The sequence below is a fragment of the Lepus europaeus genome, chromosome 6 (assembly GCF_033115175.1).
Source record: "Lepus europaeus isolate LE1 chromosome 6, mLepTim1.pri, whole genome shotgun sequence".
In the NCBI taxonomy this organism is placed as follows: Eukaryota; Metazoa; Chordata; class Mammalia; order Lagomorpha; family Leporidae; genus Lepus; species Lepus europaeus.
In genome coordinates, this window is record NC_084832.1 from 54748478 (window position 1) to 54772719 (window position 24242).

The 24242-nt window shown below is 43.9% G+C and overlaps 1 protein-coding gene across 1 annotated transcript; it reads right to left on the reverse strand.

Annotated features, from left to right (window-relative positions):
- Positions 1-13064: 13064 nt before the first annotated feature.
- Positions 13065-14993, reverse strand: LOC133762320 (kelch repeat and BTB domain-containing protein 6-like). The gene has a single exon (XM_062195320.1). It carries the CDS (start codon positions 14991-14993, stop codon positions 13065-13067), a length of 1929 nt encoding a protein of 642 aa, XP_062051304.1.
- Between the last annotated feature and the right edge of the window lie 9249 nt (positions 14994-24242).

Sequence of the window (24242 nt, forward strand, 5' to 3'; positions counted from 1 at the left end):
AACCATCTTCTGCTTTCCCCAGGCCATAGCAGAGAGCTGGATTGGAAGGGGAGCAGCCAGGATTTGAACAGCGCCCTCATGGGATGCCAACCTGCTGCACCCATGAAGTATCATAATTCTTGATTGTGCCTTTGTTATCTGTCTATGCATTTTGGTGCTTGACTTTCCTCCGTTGGGAAAGATGATAATAGACTGCCTTACTCTATTTTGTATTGCTATAAAAAATACCTTAGTTCAAAAACATGGCAAGGATCCCCTGGCTATATCATAATATGGCAAAAAAAATTGAAAGGGAATTAGCTATGTACACTTGGGGTGGTCTCACTTTGTGAAAATCCACGTTTGTGAGAACTAGCCACAAGGCCAGCATGAATGCCTTCTAAGGGCTGTGACTCCCACCTCTTGAAGATTCCACCAGTGCTACCACACTGGGAACCAAATTACCAGCATATAAGTCTTTGGGGACCACACTCAAACCATAACCAAATCAGCATAGACTATAAATGGAATAATTCTGTATTTGCATCTAGCTACTATAAAATATAAAACTGAAGACTTCTTTAAAAGATTTATTTGATGAATATTAATAAATATAGCTTAGCGTGTGAGAAAAAAAAAAAAAGATTTATTTGAAAGGCAGAGAAGAGCAGTATTAATGACTCTAACAGATCTGGGCCAGGTCAAAGCCAGAAGCTAGAAACTCCATCCTGGTCTCCCACATGAGTGGCCAGGATCATAACTGGCCCACTGGAATGGGGTGCCGCTAGCCCAAGTGGAGCCTTAACTCACTGTGTCACAGCACCAACCCCTGAAGACGTTTTTTTAAGGTTTATTCATGGGGCCAGCGCTGTAATGTAGCCGGTAAAGCTTCTGTCCACAGCGCCGGCATCCCACATGGGTGCCAGTTTGAGTCCCTGCTCCTCCACATCCGATCCAGCTGTCTACTATGGCCTGGGAAAGCAGAAGAAGATGGCCCAGCAGCCAGCACTGTGGTGCAGTGGGTTAATGCCCTGGCCTGGAGCACTGGCATCATATATGGGTACCGGTAGTAGTCCCAGCTGCTCCACTTCCGATCCAGCTCTCTGCTATGGCCTGGGAAAGCAGTAGAAGATGGCCCAAGTCCTTGGGCCCCTGCACCCACATGGGAGACCCGGAAGAAGCTCCTGGCTACGGATCGGCACAGCTCTGGCCCTTGCGGCCAACTGGGGAGTGAACCATCGGATGGAAGACCTCTCTCTCTCTACTTTTCTTTGTGTATCTCTGACTTTCAAATAAATAAATAAAAATATTTTTTAAAAAAAGAAGATGGTTGGCCGGCGCCGTGGCTTAACAGGCTAATCCTCCGCCTTGCGGCGCCGGCACACCGGGTTCTAGTCCCGATTGGGGAGCCGGATTCTATCCCGGTTGCCCCTCTTCCAGGCCAGCTCTCTGCTATGGCCCGGGAAGGCAGTGGAGGATGGCCCAAGTGCTTGGCCCCTGCACCTGCATGGGAGACCAGGAGAAGCACCTGGCTCCTGGCTTCGGATCAGTGAGATGCGCCGGCCGCAGTGGCCATTGGAGGGTGAACCAACGGCAAAAAGGAAGACCTTTCTCTCTGTCTCTCTCTCACTATCCACTCTGCCTGTCAAAAAAAAAAAAAAGATGGCCCAAGTCCTTGGACCCCTGCACCCGTGTGGGAGACCCAGAAGAAGCTCCTGGCTCCTGGCTTCGGATAGGTGCAGCTCCAGCTTTTGCAACCATCTGGAGAGTGAGCCAGCAGATGGAAAACTAACACTCTCTCTCTCTCTCTCTCTCTCTCTCTCTCTCTCTCTCTCTCTCTCTCTCTCGCCTCTCTGTAACTCTGCCTTTCAAATAAATAAATAAATCTGGGGAGTGAAGTGGATGGAAGTCTCTCTCTCCCCACCCCACCAACTCTGACTTCAAATAAAATCTTCCAAAAAAAAGAGTACGTAACAGATTAAAGTTACCTGAATTTTTTCAGAAGTATTTAATAGGCTCTTTTCCACTATACAAGGGAATTCTCAAAACATTCATGTAAGTGGAATTAAAACTGTTTTGGTGAAAAAAATTGAAATTTTTTTGCATACAACACGTCTTCAAAAAGTTAATTGAAAATGTATATTGTGAAAGAAAATGCATGCAAAATTTTTCACACCAAAATAGTCTTAGGATTTATTTTATTTGAAAGGCACTTCTTGAAGCACCACCCAACCTTTTCATTTTATCATTTAAAAAAATTCTGTGTTATTTGAGAGATTTCACTTACCCACTGATTCATTCCTGAAGTGCCCACAACAGCTAGGGCTGAGCCAGGCTGAAGCCAAGAGCCAAGAAATCAATCCTGGTCTCCCACATGGATGGCAGGTACCCACTTACTTGAGCATCACCTGCTACCTCCAGGATGCACATTAGCAGAAAACGAATCAGGAGCAAAGCCAGAACTGAAACCCAAACAGTCCAATACAAGATAGAGGAATCACAACTGGCAGCTTAAGCACTAGGTTTAACACTCACTCTTAATCTGCTAGTTCACTCCCCAAATGCTGCACCGATCCGAAGCCAGGAGCCAGGAGCTTCCTCCGGGTCTCCCATGCGGGTGCAGGGGCCCAAGGACTTGAGCCATCCTCCACTGCTATCCCAGGCCATAGCAGAGAACTGGATCGGAAGAGGAGCAGCCGGGACTAGAACCAGCACCCGTATAGGATGCCAGCGCTTCAGACCATGGCATTAACCTGCTGCGCCACAGCACCGGCCCCATGACTCACTCTTAATTTTTTATCTGTGTGTATGTATGTATGAGGACATTACAAAAGTATTATTCCTAAAAATATAAAAATCCAAATAATAGAGAAATAAGTTTTCTTTAGTTCCAGTAATCTCTGATCCTTTCCCTTCCCTGCCATGACTGCTGTGGGTTTTTTCCCCTTTATTTGTTAACTCTATAGGTGTATGTAGCTAACCTTTATGGCTCCTGGTTTCATGAAGTACACCCTCTGGATGAAGTCCTGTTCAAAAGTAGGGTTTGTTTTTTAATGCAGATTTTATCATGTCAGAGAACTATACTTGGGGAAACAACCCTACCAGATAGTATTTTAAAACCGTACTAGTTAAATAGTATCATACTTGTTCACATGTAGGCACGTCGTATGAGGTAGAGCTTGTTTCTGGGTGTCTGTTAGTGTGCGGGTACCACACTGATTTAATTGTTTTCATCATTCTGGCTTCTGTAGAGCAAATATCCTCAAAGTATTTTTCCTTTTCAATATGTCCGTAGTTCATATATTCATTATTTCAAATAACATTTTTTTGGTTCTCTCTGCTATGTCCCAAAAACACCTTGTTTTGTCCTACACCCATTGAGTTGGTAATAACTGCTATCTTTCTGACATTAATTCTTTGCAGCTCTCTGTATCTCTTTTCCTTGAGTCAGTTCTTTTATGTCTTTCTAAAGGTTTGCAATTTTCTCCATATGGCCCCCACACAATCCTTGCAATATAAACTCCCTAATGGCAAGAGCTCTGCTGTGTCCCAGCCTACAGAACAGCACCCGACACACCATAAGCACTTGTTATTTGTCATACAGATGTCATCTTTCACTTATCAGGTTAACAAAGGTTAAATAATTTGATGACACTGGTGAAGATGTACAAGAATTGGTACTCTTATTTATGGCTAGTGAAAGTATATTTCTTTAGTGTTTTGTATTTATTATTTTTAGTTTTGACATGTTAAACTTGGAGACCAAAAAGAGAGCCTCACTTGGCTAATCCTCCGCCTGCGGCGCCGGCACCCCAGGTTCTAGTCCCGGTTGGGGCGCCGGGTTCTGTCCCGGTTGCTTCTCTTCCAGTCCAGCTCTCTGCTGTGGCCCGGGAAAGCAGTGGAGGATGGCCCAAGTGCTTGGGCCCTGCACCCACATGGGAGACCAGGAGGAAGCACCTGGCTCCTGGCTTCGGATTGGCGAAGTGCGCAGGCCGCAGCAACCATTTGTGGGGTGAACCCACGGAAAAGGAAGACCTTTCTCTCTGGCTCTCTCTCTCACTGTCTAACTCTGCCTGTCAAAAAAAAAAAAAAAAAAGATTTATTTATTTGAAAGAGGGAGGAAGAGAGGCAGAGAGATCTTCCATCCACTGGTTTGTTCCTCAGATTGCTATTATGGCTAGGTCTGAGCTAGACCAAAGCCAGCAACCAGGAGTTTCTTTCATGTCTCCCATGTGGGTGCAGGGACCTAAGGACTTGGACCATCTTCCACTGCTTTCTCAGGTTCATTAGCAAGGAGCTGGATTGGAAGTGGAGCAGTTGAAATTCAAACTGGTGCCCATATGGGATGTCGGCATCATAGATGGCAGCTTTACCTACTATACCACAACACTGGCCCCAGCAATCACTATCTTGGTCAGTCAGCCATCATCATGAAGGCAAGACCTGCCACTTGCAAAGTGAGTATCATTAAGCATTTTTTAGTGATAATGTATTTTTTTAAAAGATTTATTTATTTATTTGAAAGAGTTACACAGAGAGAGGAGAGGCAGAGAGAGAGAAAAAAAGAGGTCTTCTATCCGATGGTTCACTCCCCAGTTGGCTGCAATGGCCGGAGCTGCGTCGATCCGCAGCCAGGAGCTAGGAGCTTCCTCTGGGTCTCCCACATGGTAGCAGGGGCCCAAGGACTGCTTTCCCGGGCCACAGCAGAGAGCTGGATCAGAAGTGGAGCAGCCGGGACTCGAACCAGCACCCATATGGGATGCCAGCGCTTCATGCCAGGGCGTTAACTCACTGCGCCACAGCACCAGCCCTGATAATGTATTTTCAATAAAGGCATATTTTTCAGAGATGTTATTGCACCCTCAATAGACTACAACAGAGTATAAACATGACTTTTACATGCCCTGGGAAATAAAAAATGTGTCACTTGCTCTCTTAGAGTATTTGCCGTCTTGTGGTGGTCTGGAACCAAACCTACAATTTCTTCTAGCAATGCCTACATTTCCTTGTACGTAAATAACACATTTTCTTGAGTAATTCACCCATCAATGGGCAGTGAGTAATTTCTACCTTTTGGTGGTTATGATTTGCATCACTGGACATTGGATTGTAGTAAGTGACTTCCTGTTTTTTCTTATGCATATATACTTATTTGGAATTACTGGGTGTTGTAGTAATTTTATATTTAGCATTTAGAGGAACTCGCCATCAATGTAAAATAAGTCATATTGTAATTAGCTTACCTCTGGGGCTTTTTTGGCATTATTAAAGCAGCACTCATACCAACACATTTAGCCCTCTGTAATAATACACATTGCGGGTGCTCTCTGGTAGCTTTGGGATCCGCAGGAGAGAAGGCCCACACTTCTGGGAATGGAGAGTCCCTACCAGCACTTCTGGGAATGAAAAGTTTTTGTCAAGGTCCCCGTGGGTGCCTAAAGGTCAACCAGTGAGGATCAGACCTGCCTCAACCTTTAACCCCCACGCTCTGTATCTACAAAAGGAGCCCTCCCAACTTAAGACACACGACTCCCCCCCCCCCCCCCCCCCCGTTGGGACCAGTAAACCTCACCAGACACCTTGCACTCTCAAGGGGACAAAGTGAAAGATAAAAAGTTTGTATAGCACATTGGCTTGGCTGCACAATTTACATTCCCATCAACAAGCATATGAGAGCTCCAGTTCCTCATCATTACATCCACTTTTTTTTTTTTTTTTTTTTTAACTGTTGCCATCCTAGAAGGTTTGAAGTGATATTTCATTGTGGTTTTGTTTTGCGTGTCCCTGTTGACTAATGATGTTGGGCTTCTCATATGCTTGTTGGTCATTTTTATTTCTTGGAAGAAACATCTAATTAAGCTTTTTCCCCTTTTTAAAAAATTAGTGTCCAACTTTCGTCTTTAGCATGTGAACGTCAGTTATCCCAGCACCATCTACACTTGATCCTGGCCAAAAGGCTGAGAAGTGATCCAGCACCATCTATTGAGGAGACAATTCCATCTCATAGAGAGGAATGGCACTCCTGTAAAATCAATTAGCTGTGGATCTGAGTTTATTTCTGGATTTTCAGTTCTATTTCACTGATCTATATATATATCTCCTTATGCCAACACCACAATGTCTTGATTATTGCATCTTTGTAATCAGTTTTAAAATAGAAAATGTGAAATTTTATCTCTCATGAAGATTGGACATGAATACATGGTGATCAGAGAATATATATATCCCCTTAATTGGAAAATAATTGTAATTGTCAATGAATATATCAATAATATGGCTTTTATATATTTGGCTCTTGGTGGTTTAGTTAATATGATTCAGTCCTCAAACCCATTCACATTAAGGGATATAGTAATAATTGAAGATCCAGACTTCTGAAGAAGAGAGTTAGACCTTGAATATGGTGACTCTCTGACAAGTAGTCCTTTGCAAGATCTGTGTCTGGGCAACTGGTCTTCCCTGGTAAACCTTCCATTTCATTGGGCATCTTGATTTTTTAATAATGAGCTATAATATAGGCCTGGCTGTCTCAAAGATTTGTTTTGTTTTGTTTTGTTTTTGACAGGCAGAGTGGACAGTGAGAGAGAGAGACAGAGAGAAAGGTCTTCCTTTGCCGTTGGTTCACCCTCCAATGGCTGCCGTGGCCGGCACACCACGCTGATCCAATGACAGGAGTCAGGTGCTTATCCTGGTCTCCCATGGGGTGCAGGGCCCAAGCACTTGGGCCATCCTCCACTGCACTCCCTGGCCACAGCAGAGAGCTGGCCTGGAAGAGGGGCACCCGGCACACCGGGTTCTAGTCCCGGTTGGGGCACCGGATTCTATCCCGGTTGCCCCTCTTCCAGGCCAGCTCTCTGCTATGGCCCGGGAAGGCAGTGGAGGATGGCCCAAGTCCTTGGGCCCTGCACCCGCATGGGAGACCAGGAGAAGCACCTGGCTCCTGGCTTCAGATCAGCGAGATGCGCTGGCCGCAGCGGCCATTGGAGGGTGAACCAACGGAAAAAGGAAGACCTTTTTCTCTGTCTCTCTCTCTCTCTCTCTCTTTCAATATCTACTCTGCCTCTCAAAAAAAAAAAAAAATATATATATATATATATATATAATGGTAAAGGTTTTGTCACATAGGTGATGGAAGTAATAATTCAAAGTATTCTCTGAGAGGTGTTTTCAAATTTTCAGGAGCACAAGAAAATGATACGATATGTATATATCAACAAAACTGAATAAGCTGAAGCTGGTATAAGAACTAGGCAAGAAAACAGGTTAATAGAGCTAACAGTCTGAGTTTCAACATAGCGGAAGTTAAGTATATTATATCCATACAGGACTGCAAAGATATTTCAGAGAGTGGGAATCTGGCATATCATTTAAGTCACTGCTAGGAATTCCTGCATCCCATGTCAGAGTGCCTGATTGGGGTCCTGGCTTCTCTGCTCTTTGATCCAGCTTCCTACTAACACAGATTCTGGGAGGCAACGGATGATGGTTCAAGTACTTGCATTGCTGTCATCCATGTGGGAGGTCTAAAAAGAGTTCCAAGAACTTAGTTTCAGCCAGGCCCAGCCATGGATATTGCAGGCTTTTGGAGAGTGACCCAGCAGCTGGAAGCACTCTCTTTCTGCCTTTCAAATAAAATAAATTTTAAAAATTCTTTTAAAAAATCTGGAACAAAAATACTAGAGTGTTGTCAAATAGACTACTTTGTGCTGAGAAACTTCTAGTTTTCACCATTAACCCGTAATTTTGGTATCTCTTTTTAGCAGAAACACTTTATTCTCATTTTACTTGAAAGGCAAAGCATGGCTGGGATAGACTGAAGCCAGGAGCTCATGACTCAATCCAGGTTTCCCATGAGGACAGCAGGGACCCAAGTACTTGAGCCATTATCTGTTGTTCTCCAGGGTGCACATCAGCAGAAAGTTGGACTGGAGGAGGAACTAGGTACTCCCATATGGAATGTGAGCATCCCAAGTAGTGCCACATACCTGCCACATATTTGTTGTCTAAGTGATAACTGCCATTGAATGTCCTGTTACACAGCCATTTCTTAGGGCTCTTTTCTTTCACTCAGGGAGTTGGAACATGCCAAGAGAAGACTCTGGCTCATGATATATAAATAGACAGTAGACATTTGGTGAACATTTAGCCTGTGAACTTTATTCAATCAAAACCAATGAAGGGGTGGGTGTTATGATGCAGTGAGGTAAACCACCACTTGGGGTGCCCACATATTGTATCAGAGTGCCAGTTTGGGTCCTAGCTGCTCTGCTTCTGATCCAATGTCCTGCTAATGAGTCTGGGAAAGCAGCAAATAATGGCCCAACTACCTGGGCCCCTGTCACCCATATGGGAGACCCAGATGGAGTTCCAGGCTCCTGACTTCAACCTGGCTCTGCCCTGGCCAGTGTGGCCATTTGGGGAGTGAACCAGAAGATGGGAAGATCTCTGTCACCCTGCCTTTCAAATAAATAAATCCTCTTAAAAAATAAGAAACAGGAACAAAAATTCTAAAATCTTTGCTTAATTAAAAATAATGGAAAAGAGAGGCCGGCGCCGTGGCTTAACAGGCTAATCCTCCGCCTTGCGGTGACGGCACACAGGGTTCTAGTCCCGGTTGGGGAGCCGGATTCTATCCCGGTTGCCCCTCTTCCAGGCCAGCTCTCTGCTATGGCCCGGGAAGGCAGTGGAGGATGGCCCAAGTGCTTGGGCCCTGCACCCGCATGGGAGACCAGGAGAAGCACCTGGCTCCTGGCTTCGGATCAGCGTGGTGCGCCGGCCGCAGCGGCCACTGGAGGGTGAACCAACGGCAAAAAGGAAGACCTTTCTCTCTGTCTCTCTCTCTCTCACTACCCACTCTGCCTGTCAAAAAAAAAAAGATGGAAAAGAGCTTTATGACTTAATTTCCACCTTTAACCCACATATTCAGACAAGTTGCTAGCGACATTATTTTACTATCGTATCCTTCTGGAAACGTAATGTCATTTTTTTTTTAATTTTTTTTATTTCAATTTAGGCTTTTAGAGAATTTCAGACTACAGAAATTTATATTAAAAAGATAATGAGGGGGGCCGGCGATGTGGCACAGTGGGTTAACGCCCTGGCCTGAAGCACCAACATCCCAGTGGGTGCCGGTTCTAGTCCCGGCTGCTCCACTTTGGATCCAGCTCCCTGCTATGGTCTGGGAAAGCAGTAGAAAATGGCCCGAGTCCTTGGGCCCCTGCACCCACGAGGCAGACCCAGAGGAAGCTCCTGGCTTCTGCCTTCAGATCAGCGCAGCTCCGGCCATTGCAGCCATCTGAGGAGTGAACCAGCAGATGGAAGATCTCTCTCTCTGTCTCTACCTCTCTCTGTAACTCTTTCAAATAAATAAAATAAATCTTTAAAAAAATAATAATGAGGGCTGGCACTGTGGAACAGGAGGTTAACCCTCCACCTGTGGTGCCGGCATCCCATGTGGGCACAAGTTCTCGTCACAGCTGCTCCTCTTCAGATCCAGCTCTCTGCTATGGCCTAGGAAAGCAGTGGAGGATGGCCCAGGCACTTGGGCCCCCTACCCACATTGGGGACCAGGAGGAAGCTCCCAGCTCCTGGCTTCAGATTGGCTCAGCTACAGCCATTGCAGCCATTTAGGGAGTGAACCAGTGGGTAGAATTTTCTGTCTCCCTCTCACTGTCTGTAACTCTACCTCTCAAATAGATTAATAAAATCTTAAAAAAAAAAAAAAGATAATGAAGGAATGAAGGCGATCCTAAATTTTTCAAATGGGAGTACTGCAAATGACATTGTATCAAACATTCTTATAAAGATGTGCTAATTAATTGGAAAATTCAGAGAATTCTTATCAAGGAGATATTTCAACATTACTAGTTGTGTGACTCACTGCATAAGCAAGGGTTATATACATTTAGCAGAACCACTGAATTTAAAAATCAGGAAGCAGGGGTGAGCATTTGGCCTAGTGGTTAGGATGTCATTTAGTATGTCTCTGTCCCATATTGAAGTGCCTGACTCTAGATCCCTGAGTCAGCTTCTTGCCAATGCTGACCTTGGCCAGTTTTAGCCTGTTTTAGTCCTGGTACACATTCAGACAGTGAGTGCAAATGGATCAGAGCTCTCTGTCTCTTGGGGTTAAAAAAAAAAAAAAAGCCTGAGGTTTATCAGTTTTATTAATAACCAACCTGTACAAATCACATATGTACAAAATTATGGTTAATAACTATTACCTAACTTAGATGACAAAACCAAAATATTAGGGCCACTAATTGTAATGCTGGCATCCCATATCATATTGCCAGTTTGAATCTAAACTGCTCTGCTTCCAATCTAGCTTCCTGCTGATAAGCCTGAGAAGGCAGAAGACTGACCAAGCACTTGGGACCCTGCTACCCACAGGGGAAATGCAGATGGAGTTCCTGGCTCCTGGCTTTGGCCTGGCCCAGACCTGCAACTATTTGAGGAATGAAACAGCAGATGGAAGCTCTGCTTCTTCCCTTCTCTCTGTAGCTCTTTCAAATTAAAAAAGACAAAGAAAAATTTCTTCCCAAGAAAAATCTCATTGTAAACGAAGACACTTCTATTTAGCCTAGACTTTAACTCAAAGGTTAAGAATGACACACTGGAGAATTTGTCTTTTACACATCAACTGTATAATCTTATTTTGTAAATGGATAACCTGGTTGAGATAAGCATTGTTCAAGTTTCAACCTTACAGAACAAAAAGCTTTCAGCAACAAGTTAATGGTGAAGAAAAACTTGGCCAAAAATGAACAATATTGAGAATAGCTTTGTAATTGCACTGCAGTCAAATGGAACAAAATGTAGCCTTAGGTGGATACAGCACATTTGTTATTATAGAGGGACACACAGTGACAAGGCAGGAATTTTACTTCACTAAAAATAATGCTAAACAGGCCTGTCTTGTAGACTTTTCAAAAAGCCAAATGAAATGACAAAGAAAACATTATTTTTTTTTAACTTTTATTTAATGAATATAAATTTCCAAAGTACAGCTTATGGATTACTTACTCCTTTCCATCTTCATATTCCCCACATTCCTGTGCTATATTGTGAATGGCTAATATCCATTCACTAGAGAATAAACATTGAATACAAATTAGCATGTTATTGAATGTACATGAAGATGATTCTCAGTAGGTATAGAAAAAATGTATACATCATATGCATCTGGTTATTTGTCATGTATATATAACACAACAACCATTACATTAAGTATCCAATCCTCAAAAAGAAAACACCTATATTTCAAAATGTCACTTTTGTGGAATTTACTCTCTATTTCTAGATATTTCCTTATATTATGGTGACAGAAAAACAAACAGTGGAGCATGGTTCACAGAGAAACACAAACGATGTCCAAATGCCACAATAAAATAGCCATGTGTGCCATTACTAGGGAAACATTTTACAAGAAATAAACTATTGGCCCTAATGCCATTTTCCACTTAATGTCCTTCAACTCTCAACTGTTAATTTTTAATACAAAAATGTCTTCAAACTGAAAATCAAGAACATTTGGTCACTTAAAAAAACTGACAAAATTTCAGAGCTCTACAAAAAAGTTCTATATACAGCTTAAAGTTTTGTTTTGTTTTTTGACAGGCAGAGTGGACAGTGAGAGAGAGACAGAGAGAGAAAGGTCTTCCTTTTCCGTTGGTTCACCCCACAAATGGTTGCTGCGGCCTGCGCACCGCGCTGATCCGAAGCTAGGAGCCAGGTGCTTCTCCTGGTCTCCCATGCAGGTGCAGGGCCCAAGCACCTGGGCCATCCTCCACTGCACTCCCGGGCCACAGCAGAGAGCTGGACTGGAAGAGGAGCAACAGGGACAGAATCCAGCACCCCGACCGGGACTAGAACCCAGGGTGCCGGTGCCGCAGGTGGAGGATTAGCCTATTGAGCCGCGGCGCTGGCCTACAGCTTAAAGTTTTAAAGGGCTTTCTTTGGCACTTGATTTTACAGTTGAAAGAATAACTGCTGATCTCAATAAAATACTATTTTAAGCTTATACATATTTTCAAAACCACTATAACTTCATAAAACAGTAAAGAAATACCACATCCTGTTGAAGAATCCTCTATGATGAACACCAAAATTGTATAGCTAAAATATTTTAGGAATAACAAACTTCTTAAGGAAGCAGATATAAATTTTGTATATAATCATGTACCATGAAAAAAAGAATTATTCCTGATTGAATGATACATGTATCAGGTTCACATAAAAAAACATAAAACTTTAAGCAAGTTACTTTTTTTTGTAAAGTTTGTAGATTTCTGACAGTACTAGAATTTCTTTAGATGAAAATTGGTCACTTTGCAAATTCTTTTACATTTTATATTCTAAAAGTTTAAAAAATTTTGAAACAGTTGTTTTTGTTACTGTTTGATTTTCAGTGAGCTTACAGTCATTATGTAAATTAACAAATGAAATCAGTAATTCTAATATATAATATCCACCTTCCTAGTCACAGTTGAGGAGAAAACTAAAACAATCCAACTGTATTTCAGTTAGGACACATTTTGTAAATACCTACTATATAGTTTAACATTTTGGAAATCTATACATTGTACCAAAGGAAAATGCACTCTTTTCAAAACAGTCTTAGCAATTTCTATCCAATCATGTTTCTATTTTAAAAACTAAAATTTAAAAGTTATAGTCCTTATGGCACAAAACAATGTAAAGTTTACTACAATAAACTGCTGTAATAAAATACAACCATTAATAAACAATGAAAACAACACTGGATTCTTGGCAGAGTACATTACTAAATAGAATGATTCCTATGAGTGCTAAAATTTTCAAACGTTAAATTATACTATTTCAAGCATAATCCTTTTCTAAATCAAACCTTCAGGTAATATAACTCCTCCCTTCCCCAGTGGAAAGGCTTTCTTTTTAGGATACTCTGCACAGCAGTAAAAACATTTGGTGCTTCAATTTCATTACAACAAATCCTGCTAATCTTGCATATTGCAATTAAGTGTTACTGGCACCCAATAATTATCATTAGACATTGAACTTAAATTACTTGATTCAGAGCTCACCTCACTGAATTCACCTAAGTTCTAATCAGTACTACAGTCACTTGGTATATCCTCTTCAATGAGGAAGCTCTGACCAGATTCAAGGCAACAAGGATAAACACGAGCTGAGAGGCACAAAAAGTAAGAGTCGAACTGCAAGAGGCCTAATGGAGTGTCTGTATTTATCCATCGGTCTTCTGTACTATCATACTCATACACAGTCACTCGGTTTATTTCCCATTTTGGGGTGTGTGAGGTGATAAGCAACAATTTTTGGCCATAGTTGATAATCTTGTAGTTGTTGGTCTCTACCACCAAGGGAATATTATTAATCTGCCTCCACTGCGCTCTGACAGGGTTATAGACCTTCATGTTGGGTAGATCACAGATACAATAGATCTCATCATTAAAGACACATGCTCCACGTAAGCTACTGTGCTTAACAGAAAGACACTTCAGCCACATATTGTGGCTAGGATCATAATAGTACATGTGCTTATTGTTGAGGACATAGAGATAGTTTGGAATTACCAGTAGGTTAAAGGACATAAAATGAGGTAGTGAGGCCACCAACACCCACTGGTCCCTCTGAACACTATAACATTCCACTTTCTTCCATTTCACTCCAGTAGCAGGGTCTCGCCCACCCAAAATGTAAATGTAGCCATTGAGATATGCCATCTTCATGCTCTCACGACACAGCAAGGGGTCAGCAAGTTGCTGCCAACTATTTTGGGCTGGTTTGTACACCCAGAATTCTTTAGTGGGCTGGGCAGCTAGATAGATGTCATGGTCTGGAGAGACACAGACAGCGAAAGTGATGACAACTCCAGTAACAGCAAGGGAGGGCAAAGGTGAAGGCACTTTGTAAATATCCCCAGTATACGGATCAAAACACATAAAGGGATCTCTGGGATGTCCAAAGAAGATCACCATCTCCTTGGCACACATACCCAGCCTCTGCGGTGGATTTTCTCCTGCAGAGACAACGGAGCTGCTGCTGCTACTGCTGCTAGTGCTGCTGTTTGGCACCGGCACCAGTGACTTGTACAACACGTCCCCGTAGCGCATCTGCAGGGCCCCTTCAATGACGTCCAGGCAGTACTTCCTCACAATGGGCTTGGCCAGCAGCCCTTCCAGGTAGTCCTGGTCGTCTTCCGTGAAGAGCGACCAGCGGACGCACTTGAAGACTTCGGCAGCACTGGGGCCCCGCTCTTTGGGCGCAGCTTCCAGCCACTGCAGGGCCACGTGGCACACCGTCAGCTCACTCTCTATGTCCAGGCTATCCAGGCGCAGGATGGCCAGCAGCTGGGCCAGGGTCAGGTCGGCCAGAGACTCCTCCCGAACCGAACTCATCCGACTGAGCTGCTTGAAGTTGTGAGCTATATAGGACTGGGCCTGAGATCTCAGCTTGCGGTGGCCAAAGGCATCGGCAAACTTGAGGATGGCCGTGCAGTTGGCCAGGTCAAGGCGGCGGGCTAAGAAGGAGGCGCAGGCTTCCCGCACGTACTCGAGCTGCAGCATGTCAGAGGCGGCGTACAGGCGCTGCACGTTGGCCTCGCTCAGGGACACACGGCCCGTGTAGCAGTACTCCACCAGGACCTCGAAGGACTCGGCGTCCACGTCGTGCATGGTCACACTGGCCTGCTGGCTCTTGTACATGCCGCCCATGAACATGCTCTTGAAGTAGGGGCACGCGGCGGCCAGCACGTTGCGGTTGCAGGGGAACAGGTGGCCCGTGCCAGGCCCGCTGCCAGGCGTCACCACCTCGATGGTCACATCACACAGCAGCCGCGCGTCATAGAACGACTTGAGCTGTGCCAGCATGGCTGCAGAATGGGCCGAGTCCTTTAACTCCTCTGGACCTGTGAAAAAGGCTGAAACTGTGCGCTCGTGAAATTTTGGGGGCTCACTCTCACTACGGGAGCTGGCATGGCGGCGAGACCGCGGAGCGTCTTCCCGGGACTCCATGGTGGAGATGGCGGCGGAGCTCTGAAGAGAAAGCGAGGCTGCAGGGACGCGGCTCTGGCTCCTCCCCACGCTTCCTTTACAGACGCCAGGACAGCTGCGTCTCCGAAGAGACTGAGGTAGGGGTCCACCCACCAAGTCAGCTCTGGGCCGCGCTGCCTTGTCCCTCACCGCGTAGCCACTGCCTGACTCGCCCTCTAACTTTGGCGCCCTTTTCCCCGCCCCACTTTACCCTCTAACGTTCGCGCCCTTTTCCCACCTCAGCTTACCCTCACAAGACCGGCTGACCGGAGTCCGGAGCTGCCACTGCGTGTGCTACTGGCGGGCGTCCAGAGTAACTACCGCTCCCAGGTTGCCTTTCGCGCCCCGAGGCATGCCGGGCGCCCTTCCCACTCTCCTGTGCTGAGACTGACAGAAGCCGCTTTGCATGTAGGGAGCGATGTACGGCGAGCATTCTCCTCTGTTGCTTGCTTTGCCGGGTGATGGAAGAAAGCGCCCGTTTGGGAGAAGGCACCAGTTCTCTTCGGTTTGATATGGTTTCGAACGTTGAGTATGGAATGCGGATTAGTCGGCTCATACTAGTATGTCTTTGATTTCTTTCTTCAAACGGTGTTTTCTTTTGGGAATTATGAATAACATTATTTGATAGGATTGTGTGAATACTAAATCAGTTGTATTGCTTTGGCTATAGGACGCTTTTAATAAATATTTGTTGAGCTGCAAAATAATACTGTACGTACGCAGATCTTAGAATTATAAAAATTCACTGTTAGCCTTCTAGCGTTTATGGAAGATGAAACACAGCCAATTTGAAATTAGGAGTCTGTAATGGGGAAGAAAAAGGTTTCTTTAGCCGGCGCCGTGGCTCACTAGGCTAATCCTCCGCCTGCGGTGCCGGCACACCAGGTTCTAGTCCCGGTCGGGGCGCCGGATTCTGTCCCGGTTGCCCCTCTTCCAGGCCAGCTCTCTGCTGTGGCCAGGGAGTGCAGTGGAGGATGGCCCAAGTGCTTGGGCCCTGCATCCCATGGGAGACCAGGATAAGTACCTGGCTCCTGCCTTTGGATCAGCACGGTGCACCGGCCGCAGCGCGCCGGCCATGGCGGCCATTGGAGGGTGAACCAACGGCAAAAAGGAAGACCTTTCTCTCTGTCTCTCTCACTGTCCACTCTGCCTGTCCAAAAAAAAAAAAAAAAAAAAAGTGGTTTCTTTAGAGAGCCTTTTCTGTGTGTGTGTGTGTGTGTGTTTTAAGATTTATTTGTTTGGGGCCTGTGCTGCAGCGCAGCGGATTACAGCCCTGGCTGGCAGCACCAGTATCACAAATGAGCACCTGCCAGAGTCTTGGCTGCTCCACTTCCATGCAGCTCCCTGCTAATGTGCCTGGGAAAGCAGCAGAAGATGGCCCAAGTCCTTGGCCCCCTGCACCCATATGGGAGAAGCTCCTGACTCCTGGCTTAGGACTGACTCAGCTCCAGCTGTTGCGGTCATTTGGGGAGTGGATGAAAGACCTCTCTCTTTCTCTGTCTCTACCTCTCTCTGTAACTCTGTCTTTCAAATTCTGAATGATTTGAAAGTAAGAATTACTGAGAGGGAGAGATCTGCCATCTTCTGGTTCACTCCCCAGATGGGTGCAGGGGAGCCAGGAGCTACATCCTGGTCTTCCACATGCTGGCACTGCAGGTGGCAGCTTTACCCATAGGCCACAACGCCCAATCTGGTTTTTTGTTTTGTTTTTTAATTAATAGATTTTTATTTTTCGATCAATTTTAGTTGTGAGCAAAATTAATCAAAAGTATAGGAGTTGTCCTGACAGTTTCCCCCAGTTATTGACATCTCAGATAGGCATTTGTTTTGAAGTGGCTAAAATACAGATACATTAATATTAAAGTCTTAGTTCACATAAGAGTTCATTCTGTGTGTATAGGTCTAGATTTTGGCATATGTATTATGTGTTGTGTGTTATGCCATGCAGAATAGTTGCACTGCCCTAAAAGTGCCCTATTCTGCACCCATTTCTGCCTCACTCTTTCCCTCCCTCAACCAGTGGTAACTATTGATCTTTTCTGTGTTTTTACATATACTTTTATGCATTATCTAGGACATAGCTCTCTTGAAGAAAAGACCTTATGCCTAAAATATATTAACGATGTTACCAGTTTCTATTTCCCTGAGACCAAAAGAGAACTCTGAGTACTACTAGGAGAGGATGGCTGTTTCTAGAAGTAGAGCAAAAGCTTTTTTTTTAAAGACTTATTTATTTTATTTGAAAGTCAGAGTTACACACAGAGAGAAGGAGAAGGAAAGGGAGAGGGAGAGAGAGAGAGAGAGAGAGAAGGAGAAAGAGAGAGCTTCTATCTACTGGTTCATTCCCCAATTGGCCACAACAGTTGAGCTGTGCTGATCCGAAGCCAGGAGCCAGGAACTTCTTCTAGGTCTCCCATGTGGGTGCAGGGGTCCAAGGACTTGGGCCATCTTCTACTGCTTTCCCAGGCCATAGTAGGGAGCTGGATTGGAAGAGGAGCAGCTGCGAATAGAACTGGCACCCATATGGGATGCCAGCACCACAGGCGGAGGCTTAGCCCATTGTGCCACAGCTCTAGCCCTGGTATTACCTTTTCTATATATAGAAACATATACACCTCAGAGGTGTATATGGGGAGCTGTAGATTTTTAATAACATGGTAAATTAACTTCTCTATCTGCACTTAAGTCAGCTGAGGTGATTGAACATTAGCTCTCACCTAAGCTTTTATGGGAGCACAGAATAAGAGTGCTAATATTTACAAAAACAGTTTACTTTTGGAGTTGTATGTGATTTTGATATGCTGTGAAAGCAAACAGAATTCATGACAGCTACAGAGATACCCTTTAGAATGGAACCCAAGTTACTAACCTATTTAAGGCTTTATAGCTAACCAAGGAATTAGCTATTATCAGAATCGAAGTTCATACCAATGGCCATAGCCCCAAAACTAAAAGAAACCAAATGGCTCGTGAAATGCCAACATAACTACTTCTCAGGAAAACACTTCCTCAACAACATGCAGAATTCTTGAATGCTTGACCTACTCTAAAGATAAAAATTCTATTTAATAAACTTTTTTAAAAATAGCTTTTAACAGATTAACTGTGATTTGTAGATACAATTCTTTTTTTCCCCTAGAAACCTTTTAAGGAATACAAACTTCATACAATTCATAATTATAACTTTCTTGATCTTTTTATGTGTTCTGTTTATTAATCCTTTATCAGTTGCATAGTTTGCAAATAATTTCTCCCATTCTGTCAATAGCCTCTTCACTTTGTTGAGTGTTTCTTTTGCAGTACAGAAGCTTCTCAATTTGATTTAATCCCATTTGTGAATTTTGGCTTTGATTCCCTGTGCCTATGGGGTCTTTTCCAAGAACTCTGCCTATGCCAGTGTCTCCCAGGTTTTCCCCAATGTTCTCTAATAATTTGATAGTATCAGGTTGTAGATTTAGGTCTGTAATCCATTTTGTGTAGATTTTTATGTAAGCTGTAAGTCTTGCTTCATACTTCTGCATATGGAGTTTTCCCAGCACCATTTGTTGAAGAGAATATCCTTGCTCCAGGGATCTATTTTAGCTACTTTATCAAAGATAAGTTTGTTGTAGATGTGTGGGTTGATTTCTGGTGTTTCTATTCTGCTCCATTGATCTATCCATCTGCTTTTGTACCAGTACCAGACTGTTCTGATTATAATTGCCCTATAGTATGTCTTGAAATCTGGTATTGTGTTGCCTCCAGCTTTATTTTTGTTGTGAAAGATTGTTTTATCTATTCAGGGTCTCCTGTGTTTTCATATGAATTTCAGTATTATTTTTACTATATCTGAGAAGAATGTCCTTGGTATTTTGATTGGTATTTGCATTGAATCTGTAAATTGCTTTTGGTAGTATCGACATTTTTATTATACTGATTCTTCCAATCCACAAACATGGAAGATTTTTCCATTTTTTGTGTCTTCTATTTCTTTAATGTTTTATAATTCTCATCATAGAGATCATTGACATCCTTGGTTACATTTATTCCAGGGTATTTTATTTTTTGTAGCTATTGTGAATGAGATTGATCTTAGAAGTTCTTTCTCAGGCCGGCGCCGTGGCTTAACAGGCTAATCCTCCGCCTTGCGGCGCCGGCACACTGGGTTCTAGTCCCGGTCGGGGTGCCGGATTCTGTCCCGGTTGCCCCTCTTCCAGGCCAGCTCTCTGCTGTGGCCAGGGAGTGCAGTGGAGGATGGCCCAAGTCCTTGGGCCCTGCACCCCATGGGAGACCAGGAGAAGCACCTGGCTCCTGCCATCGGATCAGCGCGGTGCGCCGGCTGCAGCGCGCCTACCGTGGCGGCCATTGGAGGGTGAACCAACGGCAAAAAGGAAGACCTTTCTCTCTGTCTCCCTCTACTGTCCACTCTGCCTGTCAAAATAAATAAATAAATAAATAAATAAAAGTTCTTTCTCAACCATGGCATTGTCTGTGTATACAAAGGCTATTGATTTTGTGCATTGATTTTATATCCTGCCACTTTACCAAACTCTTCTATCAGTTCAAATAGTCTCTTAGTGGAGTCTTTTGGATCCTCTGTATATAGAATCATGTCATCTGCAAATAGGGATAGCTTGACTTCCTCATTCCTAATTTGCATCCCTTTGATTTCTTTTTTCTGCCTAATGGCTCTGGCTAAAACTTCCAGAACTATATTGAATAGCAGTGGTGAGGGTGGGCATCCTTTTCTGGTTTCGGATCTCGATGGGAATGCTTCCAGCTTTTCCTCATTTAGTAGGACACTGGCCGTGTGTTTGTCATAAATTGCCTTGATTGTTTTGAAGAATGTTACTTCTATACTAAATTTGCTTAAAGTTTTCATCATGAAAGGGTGTTGTATTTTATCAAATGCTTTCTCTGCATCTATTGAGATAACCATATGGTTTTAGTTCTTCAATCTGTTGATGTATCACATTGATTTGTAAATGTTGAATCATCTCTGCGTATCTGGGATAAATCCCACCTTGGTCCAGGTGAATGACCTTTCTGAGGGTTGTTGGAATCAATTGGATAGTATTTTGTTGATGATTTTTATATCTGTGTTCATCAGGGAAATTAGTCTGTAGTCCTTCTCTGTTGTATCTTTTTCAGGTTTAGGAATTAAGGTGATGCCAGCTTCAGAGAAAGAACTTGGAAGGATTCCCTGCCTTTCATTTGTTTTAAATAGCTTGAGAAGAATTGGAGTTAGTTCTTCTTTAAATGTCTGATAGAATTCGGCAGTCAAGCCATCAAGTCCTGGGCTTTTCTTTGTTGGGAAGGTCTTTATTACTGATTCAATTTCCATCTTGGTTATGGATCTGCTTAGGTTTTCTGTGTCTTCATGGCTCAATTTAGGTGGGTTGTGTGTGTCCAGGAATCTATCCATTTCTTCTAGGTTTGCTGGTTTGTTGGCATACAGCTCTTTGTTGTAATTTCTGATGATTTCTTTATTTCTATGGTGTCTGTTACATTTCCTTTTTCATCTCTAAATTTATCAATTTGAATCTTCTCTCCTTTTTTTGGTCAGTTGGGCCAATGGTGTTTCTATTTTGTTTATTTATTTATTTATTTTTTTTCAGAAAACCTGCTGATCTTTTGTATAGTTTTTTTGGTTTCAACTTTGTTTATCCTCTAATTTTAATTATTTCCTTTCTCCTACTAGTTTCAGGTTTGGTTTTCTGTTGTTTTTCTATGTCCTTGAGATGCATTGATAGCTCATTTATATGGTACCTTTCCAATTTCTTGATGTAGGCTCCAATTGCTATAAACTTTCCTCTTAACACTGCTTTTGCTGTATCCCTTGATACGTTGTCATCTTCATTCATTTCCACAAATGTTTTGATTTCTCTTTTGATTTCTTCAGTGACCCACTGTTCATTCAGGAGCATGTTGTTCAGTCTCCATGTGTTTGCATATGTCCTAGAGATTCTTGAGGTGTTGATTTCTGGCATCATCCCATTGTGGCCAGAGAAGATGCATGGAATGATTTCAATTTTTTTCTATTTGCTGAGGCTTGCTTAATGGCCTAGCGTGTGGTCTATCCTAGAGAAAGTTGCATGCACTGGTGAGAAGAATGTGTATTGTGCATTTGTATGATAAAAAGTTCTGTAGATGTCCATTAGGTCCATTTGGTCTACAGTGTCAATTAACGCTGTTGTTTCCTTGCTGATTTTCTGTCTGGTTGATCTGTCCATTGCTGAAATGTTGAGTATTGAAGTCCCCCATTACTACTGTATTGGAGTCTATGTTTCCCTTTAAATCCATTAACATTTTTTTAAATAGCCAGGTGCCCTGTAATTAGGTACATATACATATATAATAGTCATATATGTCATTCAGTGTTTCATTACAATGTGACTATCACATGAATACATTGTTTATGTGGCCATTTGACTTTCAGCTGTAGTATCAGCCTAGCTTTTTGTGTCTTCCAAGAATACTGCATGGAGTACAGATAATCTCCCTGGGACTGTTGCTTTAAATAGAAGAGACCTTCGTGTACTGCATGATGTCAACAGAACACCAGAAAAGTATCAGATCATGGCTGTGTGGTTGAAATATAGCAATCTCCCCAAGAACATTTCCATCAACAAGCCCTTCTCTGCCAAAGTTCCTCCTGCCTGGTGTCCTTTTCACAAGAGGCTCCAGCTTCATTCCCATTTGGTGAGGCAGGAAAGAGAGTTTGGTGGACAGATGGTTGCAGTCCAGCACACGGGGTGAAAAATGGATTGAGCAATTCTCTTAAAATAATTTTGTTTATAAAGACCAGAGACCAACAGGGAATGAGTACCAACTGTTAAAGGCATCTGGAAAAGTTCCAGTTCTCAGCAATTATGGACAAAAAGTTCATATTTATGTGAACATAAATTTTAATTTCTTTTGAATAAATTGTCAAAAGTGTAATTGCTTGATCATGGTAATTGCACATTTAGTTTTATAAGAGAATGCCAAACAGTTTTTTTTTCAGAATTACTGCACCACTTTAAATTTCCCACCAGCAGGGTATGAATGTTCCAGTTTCTTTTTTTTTTTTTTTTTTTTTTTGACAGGCAGAGTGGACAGTGAGAGAGAGACAGAGAGAAAGGTCTTCCTTTTTGCCGTTGGTTCACCCTCCAATGGCCGCCCCGGTAGCGCGCTGCAGCCGGCGCACCGCGCTGATCCGATGGCAGGAGCCAGGTGCTTCTCCTGGTCTCCCATGGGGTGCAGGGCCCAAGGACTTGGGCCATCCTCCACTGCACTCCCTGGCCACAGCAGAGAGCTGGCCTGGAAGAGGGGCAACCGGGACAGGATCGGTGCCCTGACCGGGACTAGAACCCGGTGTGCCGGCGCCGCAAGGTGGAGGATTAGCCTAGTGAGCCGCGGCGCCAGCCTTTTTTTTTTTTTTTTTTTTTTTTGACAGGCAGAGTGGACAGTGAGAGAGAGACAGAGAGAAAAATGGTCCAGTTTCTACACATCCTGGACAAACTACAATATGATCACTATATTTTAGCCATTCCAATACATGCATAGTGGTATCTATTTACATTCCCCTAAAGTCTTATGATATTGAATGTGTTTCATGTGTTTTTATGCCACCTGTATATCAACTTTGGTGAATGTCTTTTCATGTGCTTTGCCCATTTCTAACTGGATTTTTTCAAAAAATTTTTCAGTTTGAAGAATTCTTTTTAGACAAGAGGTCTTTGAAAAGTTCATGGAAAATGCACTTTATGAGAAAACTGTGAATGTGCACCAAAATAAGCTTACTTTTTTTTCTTTCTTTCTTTCCTCCTCCTCCTCCTCCTCCTCCTCCTCCTCCTCCTTCTTCTTCTTCTTCTTCTTCTTCCTCTTCCTCCTCTTCCTCTTCTTCCTCTTCCTCCTCCTCCTCCTCCTCCTCCTCCTCTTCTTCTTCTTCTTCTTCTTCTTCTTCTTCTTCTTCTTCTTCTTCCTCTTCTTCTTCCTCTTCTTCCTCCTCCTCCTCCTCCTCTTCCTCCTCCTCCTCCTCTTCTTCTTCTTCTTCTTCTTCTTCTTCTCAGCAAGAGTTAGACGGTGAGAGAGAGACAGAGAGAAAGGTCATCCTTACATTGGTTCACCCCTCAAATGGCCACTACGGCCGGAGCTACGCCGATCTGAAGCCAGGAGCCAAGTGTTTTTTCTTGGTCTCCCACACGGGTGCAGGCACCCAAGCACTCGGGCCATCTTCTACTGCCCTTCCGGGCCAAAGCAGAGAGCTGCACTGGAAGAGGAGCAACCAGGACTAGAGCCCAGCATCCATATGGGATGCTGGCGCTGCAGGCAGAGGATTAACCTAGTATGCCACGGTGCTGGCCCCCAGTGATTTGCTCATTTAGTTAATCCTCCAGAACGGCTATAACTGTATCGATCTGAAGCCAGGAGCTAGGAACTTCCTCTGGGTCTCCCACATGGCGTCAGGGGCCCAAGGACTTGAGCCATCTGCTGCCTTCCCAGGCCACAGAAGAGAGCTGGATCAGAAGTGGAGCCGCCAGGACTCAAACCGGTGCCCACATGGGATGCCAGCACTGCAGGCGGCGGCTTTACCCACTATGCCACAGCACTGACCCCTAAACTTACTTTTTAAAATTCCATTTTTCCATGAAATTTTTTGAAGTCTTCTTGTGTGTATTTAACTGTACTTATGAAAGTGACGTTCAGGAATGTCCTTGGCTTTGAGTAGAATATCTGGTACTTCAGTGTGAATTGGTTGCCATGAGAAAAACTTGCTTTTTGACTTGAAAACACCAAGGGGACAGTGTTGTGGCCCAGGAGATTAAGTTGCACCTTGGGACACCTGCACCCCATATTGGGGTACATAGGTTTCAGTGCATCTCAGCTTCCGATCCAGTTTCTTGTTAATGTGCTCCCTGGAAGGGCAGCAGGTACTTGAGTCCCTTGCCAACCACATGAGAGGCCTGGATGGAGGCCCTGGCTCCTAGTTTTGGCCTGGCCCAGCCCTGGCTGTTGCAGGTATTTGAGGAGTGAACCAGTGGATGGAAGATCTCTGTGCCAGCATCCTGTGTGGGTGCCGGTTGGAGGCCGGCTGCTCCACTTCCAATCCAGCTCCCTGCTAGTGTTCCTGGGAAGGCAGCTGGAGATGACCTAAGTCCTTGGGCCCCTGCACCCATGTGGGAGACCCAGAGGAAGCTCTTGGCTCCTGGATTCAGATTGGGTCAGCTCCGGCCACTGCAGCCATTTGGGGAGTGAACCAGCAGATGG